The sequence below is a fragment of the Lampetra planeri genome, chromosome 7 (assembly GCF_965212315.1).
Source record: "Lampetra planeri chromosome 7, kcLamPlan1.2.h2, whole genome shotgun sequence".
NCBI classification, from domain to species: Eukaryota; Metazoa; Chordata; class Hyperoartia; order Petromyzontiformes; family Petromyzontidae; genus Lampetra; species Lampetra planeri.
In genome coordinates this window covers 481,725-488,198 of record NC_136113.1, presented here as the reverse complement: position 1 = coordinate 488,198, position 6,474 = coordinate 481,725, and the positions used below count along the sequence as shown (strand labels likewise).

At 44.8% G+C, this 6,474-nt stretch overlaps 1 protein-coding gene across 3 annotated transcripts in view; it reads left to right on the top strand.

Annotated features, from left to right (window-relative positions):
• The first annotated feature begins 2,935 nt into the window (after positions 1-2,935).
• The window catches only part of ANAPC5 (anaphase promoting complex subunit 5), a 29,248-nt gene continuing 25,709 nt past the window's right edge, over positions 2,936-6,474 (top strand). Inside the window, exons 1-6 of one of the 3 annotated variants that reach the window (XM_078595831.1) lie at positions 3,074-3,711; positions 4,233-4,367; positions 4,667-4,749; positions 4,953-5,032; positions 5,201-5,278; positions 5,953-6,062. In XM_078595831.1, coding sequence (XP_078451957.1) covers positions 4,250-4,367; positions 4,667-4,749; positions 4,953-5,032; positions 5,201-5,278; positions 5,953-6,062 — 469 coding nt within the window. In that variant the 5' untranslated portion in view covers positions 3,074-3,711; positions 4,233-4,249. Of the gene's footprint in view, positions 3,040-3,073; positions 3,712-4,232; positions 4,368-4,666; positions 4,750-4,952; positions 5,033-5,200; positions 5,279-5,952; positions 6,063-6,474 lie in introns of those variants that run through there. The other 2 variants (XM_078595832.1, XM_078595833.1) reach the window with 2 other exon arrangements.

Sequence of the window (6,474 nt, the reverse complement as noted above, 5' to 3'; positions counted from 1 at the left end):
TCATTAGTGGGTGCATTTTTACACTGACGCAGAGGAAGGTCGAGCTGAATTAAATAATTGATGACGCAAAGTCGCTTCAAATATGACGTTTCTTTACAGAAAGTGACGGTAAAAAATAAATATACCCCTCCCTCATTAATATTCATGAGCGGGTGGATTTTTACACTCCCGCAGAAGAAGGTCGAGCGTAAATAAATATTTTTACGCAAATTCGCTTTAAATTTGACGTTTCTTTATTTAAAAAAGTTATTCAAATAAATAATTCTACATAACGAAGTTTTTTTAGTGTCCATTTCTTCAGCACTTGAAACAAAAGGTAAGTCTAATTTTTGCATCTAAATTATGAAACATATACATTTCTTTGTGAATTTCCAGATATTGTTTCGAATTCAAATTGATTACAACCCCAGCGAGCGAAAGCAGAAGAAAATAAAGTATCAGAGCAGTGATTTTGAACTAATTGAAGGTGAGTTAAATACAGTGCTACAGTGACATGAAGTTAGGTGTTTTATGACAGTTTTGTGCAAGAATCACTGCCATTTAATATTACAGCTTCCGTCCTAGGACGGGCAAAAGGCTAGTATATATAAAAGTATTAAATAGCCACAAGTTCAATCGACTCATGACAAATACATTTGTATAACATTGATTATGAAATTGTCATTACTTGTAAAGATCAAGTTAATGAAGGCTAGCTTATAGCCACTTGTGCGATGCATGTTAGCTTGGTTGTCAGTGCCACGTGTCGTACTGATAGCGGCATAGGCACTGCAGTAATAAAGTGGCTGAAGTGGACCTGTCATTCAAGCAAACAGTTTTGATGGAGTTGATGCTATGGCAGTGTGCTGTGGCATAGCGACATCTGCATGTGTGAAGCAATGGGAAGTGGGACACGGGGACTTGAAACACATCGATATTGATCCTAGGAACAGTAACCTAAGAACAGCAGCAAACCCAATATGTAGAGAGAATGAAAGCTCCAGATTGCCGAGTGAGTTGGGAACAATGCATATTGGTCACTACTGTGCAGGATGGGTTTTATGTGATCTGGCTGCTGAACGTTCAGTGCGTTCCTCTATAACTGCTCACACCATACTTGCCACACTCCCTGCTCCTTGATTTGAGAGGCCACTCGCACTGGACCCTTCGCCTGTCAGATTCAGGGGGTCATAAAGCCAAGGAGCCATGAGAATGCTCGATTCCACCAGCGGTTCTGAGTTGGAGTTCTACATTACTGTGACAAGAGCCAGTTTGTGCATCGAACTACCACGGCTGCAGATCCAATGTAACGTTAAAGAGGTATCACGTGCATGGTGTGTAGGACATTCAACTCGTGAAGAGGCATCTGTTGGCCGTGTCATGCTGTAAGTGGGACTATATGGTTGGCGTTTTGGGTTTGTGTCGGTGACATGTACACAATTTGGCATTTCCACCCCATTTGTATTGTGCTAATGTGAATTAGGAATAGTTTTTACATTTCTTCATGTTAATTAGTGGCGTAAAACCTGCATTAAAGGACACCTCTACTTTGGCAGGTTCCTACTGCAGCTCTATGTCCTGGTTAGGTCTTTGCTCTTCCTATTTATAAATACTGTCGTTTCTTTCTCTTAGCTTGTGTGATGTATTACGAATAAAATACTGTATGTATCGCACGTATGATGCATACCAGGCACAAAATGCATGCATTTTTTTAAATTGCTATCGATACAAGTGTTAAACTATCCAACGTAACACTGCCATAGAATATATTAGATTAACATTGTCAGGAACGTTACGCTGAGCCGAACAGTTTCGTAGGCGACGAGTATCGCATTCCTCGTACAAATAAATACACTTGTTAAAAGTATAAAGCCGCAGGAACCAGCGTGGAGAAGTATGGCAAAACAACCCCAATGGCAACAGCGTGTGAGGGAGGCCTTCAACGGGGGGATTGACAAAGGGCAGCTGTCGTTTTGGGGCTTTACAAATAATAATTTAATAGCACAACACAGCTTTGTATAAGCGCGTTGAAACATTGCCATGAAGCCATTGTGCAATGTGCATCTGGCGAGTAAGGGACCGTCCATAAATGACGTCAAGCACCTAGGGGGGGGGGGGTTGAGAAATGTGACGTCACATCAAAATGCGCAACTTTAAATAAATATAGACAACACGTTCTACTTAATTAAATAGACTTTTTAATAAATGTTTTCTCCTACATCAGGTTGCAGCGCCACATTAAATACGCACTACAATGACAATAGTTTAAAGCGATTTGAAGCGTGTTTTATATTTTGGGGGGGGGGGGCAGAGCTTTAAGACGTCATATTTTGGGGGGGGGGTCTGACTTTTTGTGACGCCGTGCGACGAAGGGGGGGGGGGTAAATAAATCGTCCAAAATCGCGTGACGTCATTTATGGACGGCCCATAATCGGAATGATCCAATCAAGTGGCTGAAGATCCTAAGGGAAAGGTAATGAAAGGCTGCGATGTCCATAATAGGTTTTTGGGTTGGATCGCGTAAATATGTGTCGTTAAACCCGTCACCAACCGACAGCAAATCAGTAAGGTTTGTCACGTAAACAGAACGTGGCAATTGGTGACTAGCACATGACACCGGTAGTGTGTTGGAGAGCAAATCCACAACATTTACAATTCGAGTACCGTGACGTTTCGCCAGTCACGACAACCGGCATCATAAGGCGACAGCCAGAATTGGCTGTGTCGGGCGTGTTTAACGACACATTTATATTTACGTGATCTAACCCGAACCCCCCCCGCCCCGCATTATGGATAACTATCGTGTTTATTGAAAACTGTTTGTTGCCTGGCGAAGAAAGCCTTTCGTGAGGAAGGGGGGAAAACTAATCGCGTTCGGCCTCGCTGTCCCGTAGCCCCGGCACGTGTTGACGCTCCCCCAAGTCACGTGCTGACGCCCCGCCCCTGCGGCCCCGCCCCTCCAGCCACGTGACCCCGACTGGATCAGCCCCGCCCCCTTTGGGCAAAGCGGGGGGGGGGGCGCGCGCGTTTCTTGGGCTTCAAGGCCAACGGAGCCCGCGGGTAAAGCGCGAAGCGCGCGTGTTGTGTGTAGTCATTGTGTGTGTTTAGTCACTCACTGTGTAGTCTGTGTGTGTGGTCACTGTGTGTGATTAGTCACTCACTGTGTAGTGTGTGTGGTCACTGTGTGTGTTTAGTCACTCACTGTGTGTGTAGTCTGTGTGTGTTTAGTTATTGTGTTGTGTGTAGTCTGTGTGTGTGTAGTCACTGTGTGTTTAGTCACTCACTGTGTGTGTAGTCAGTGTGTGTGTCACTGGGTGTGTGGTCACTGTGTGTTTAGTTACTGTGTGCGGGCGATACCCACATCGTCGCTCGCCCCGTGAATGCACAAATCGCCTTCGGGATGTCGACGCCGAGCTCGGTCAAGGGAGGGGGGTGGGGCGGCGCTAGGCGCCTGTGAGAGGCTGTGGGCCCGAGACGTCGCCCGCCCCGTTCGCGGCGTCAATGCACTCGCCCCGACTCCACGAAGAAGGGCTTACCCATCACAGCCGTGCGATTCGTGAGGGTTTCTCTCCCGTGACCCGCCCCGCTGGTTGCGAGACGGTGTTCGTCGCGTGGCGAGGAAGCGCAGTGCGGTAGAGGCGCAGCCCTGCAATGGCTGATTCACGCGCCAAGCTGGTGGATAGGCCTCCACGAGAGTGAGCTCCAGGGGGCTGCTCTCGAGATAACAATAGTGTAAGTTGAACTCCAGGTACATTGAGTTGAACTCCAATTATACTGGAGGGGAGGGGGGGTTCGACCTCCCCGCAGATCCTGTAATTGATGGCGCACCGCGATGTGCAGATCCGCGGTGGCTTTGCTTTGAAACTCGCCGCGCATTACGATAAGTTCGTGCTTGCGCATTGGAAACAAAAACTTTCCCCTTGCGGTGTCTCGTGAATGTTTGGGAGTTTTTTTTAGTCCGCGCCCCCCCCCCCCGGAATAACCACACAAATCCGTGGCGAGTGTGACCTTAGCAGTTGTGTCACCGCGGAGAATAGAATTCGCGGATTATTGGAGTGAGATTTTTTTGGAAGTGTTGTGCAACTAACAGCATTGTGAGTGTTATCAAGCAAAACACAAACGATGCAATAACATTGCGAAATACACTAACCAAGCTACGGTCTCATATCGTATAAATGAGTACCGCTTCATGAAAGAGTATATCGTGCCAACTGGTGATCACAATGAATGTGACTTTGCGATGTGTCTGACAGACCAGACGACGTTCCCCATGGCAGCCCCGGCTGAGGGTGGCGTGTGTGTGGGTGTATGTCCTGGCGGTTCCCGTGAGGATGGACTTTCCCCGCACGCATTGGGAGTGCTGGCCCTTTTGGTGGAAGCTGCCAGGAGTGAGGCACCGCACGACGCTGTTCGCACACACTTGAAATTGTAAAGTAACGATCACAAGCATGGTTACACTTCACAATAATCGTGGTGTCGTTCACACTTTTACTGTTTGCACGGTTACCTACGTGCAGTGCGAAAGAAGTTCAACATACAAACATCGTTATGGTAATGGTGTTTATGCTCGTGGAGGCGGTGATTACGATATTGTTGATTATTTGGTTTAAGACGTAGGCTGATTAGAATAGTTCCAGTCAAATTGTAAAAAAGTATTATTTTTAACATGACTTATGTTGGTGTGCAGCTGATGGAGATGGAGTGCATGTGCCCCCCAGGACGCATGCCCAGCGGTGGAAACTCAACGAGCTCCTATTGACTCTGCTGCAGGTGCCTTTAAGTCTGACTTGGGTTGTTTTCAGTGGTTTCATTGAAGTTATTTTTTTGCAGGACAATAATCTGTAAAATATATTGTGGGTTTGGGGAATGAGCCACTTCGAAACAGGTTTGCTGAAATTTAATTCCAACTTTTTTGCCGCAGCAATAAAATTGACACGGCTCGGAAAATGTTGGTTGATGTGTGTGTTGTGCAGGGCTGTGATATTCCCCTCTCTCAGCTGCATACCTGTGTACTTGACTGCTGTATCTTCTTGGCAGATCGTCTCATCCAGAGGTACCTTTCTCATTTCCTCTCTCTTGACTTGTTCTTTCGCTTGGTGTAATATTTAACGAAGGATTGTTATAAGATGCACATTTGACTGCTAAAAAAATTAAGAAAATTAAAATAATTATTGAAATGAAAAATGCTTATGTTGCGACTTGCATACGTGTGATTATGCAGATTTGTTTTTAAAAGATGCATTCCTCGGAGTGAACCAGGACATCTTCATTACTCGTCCATGGGCCTGAGCAATATTCGGTACTTCTAGAGGTGGCAACTATTGAGTTATACCAGTTTGTGCATGTGGTTAAAATAGTGGACTGTGATAGCATACATATTAAATGAGGTTATTGCATTATTTACTTTTATTGGCAATTTTAAGATGTTGGTACAATACCTTTTTTTTCATCTCTGGTGGTATCAACAAGTACAATATTTTGTGCGAGCCCATAGACTATACTGGTGTGGTGTGCGCTTACCTAACCTTGTGGCCATCTACATGTTGTCCCATTGCGTTGTAATAATATAGTTATATTTATTAAACAAACCATCAGCTCAGTGGTGGCTGCCTGTGCCTATACTTATATTATGATTACAGAAAAATATCACTGATAGTGGCTATATGTGATGCATCTTCCCAAATATGCAGTTTAATAACCCATATGGCAAAAGGTCCAGGATTAAAGAAGCATGAGTGTGAGATAAGTGAAGGCAGGTTTAGGAATCGACAACTATCCTCTGTATAAAAAGCCATAAAAACACTGAATACATTCCTGAGCATCTACACCTGTTTTTCCTGCCTCATTGTATCTTGGCATGTGTATAAAGTTTGCAGCTAGAAGTTTTGTCATGGAATTTGTATCTTAATACTGCAATATTGGTATGCATTGTGTCTATTATGGTGTCTGTGGTGTGCCTTGGTTTACTTGCAGGCTGGGTGTGGTGGTGCTGGGAGGCTCACAGGCAATGGAAACCTTCTTTCTTTCTTTTGAGGAGCTCCTATCTGCAACCTCACCCACCATAGGACGACACGGCATACTGGGTAGGACATAGAAACATTTAAAGACGGTGCAGCACTAAACATATATATACGTTTTTTTAAAATACCACCACAATATACATTGATTGTAATGTGGCAGTTGAAATAATAATCTGTAAAAATGCTAATTTTACCTCTCAAATCTTGCCTCCAAGCAAAAATACTTGCAAACACAATGCAGTATTTCCTGCTTAATTTGCATTGAATGACTTACACAGTGGACCGTGTGTCGAAGCTGAACAGGATTTGGAGAGCTTTAACACTTCCTCTCCGCCACCCACTGAAGGCCCCAACTGCCCACGTGACACCCATCTACTTAAATTCTCCAATAATGCCTGCCACGTAAATTTTCCTATCCATTCCCTCTTTTTACCAATGCTCTCACCTTCAGCTCGTATGTCGCTTTCAGAGGTCA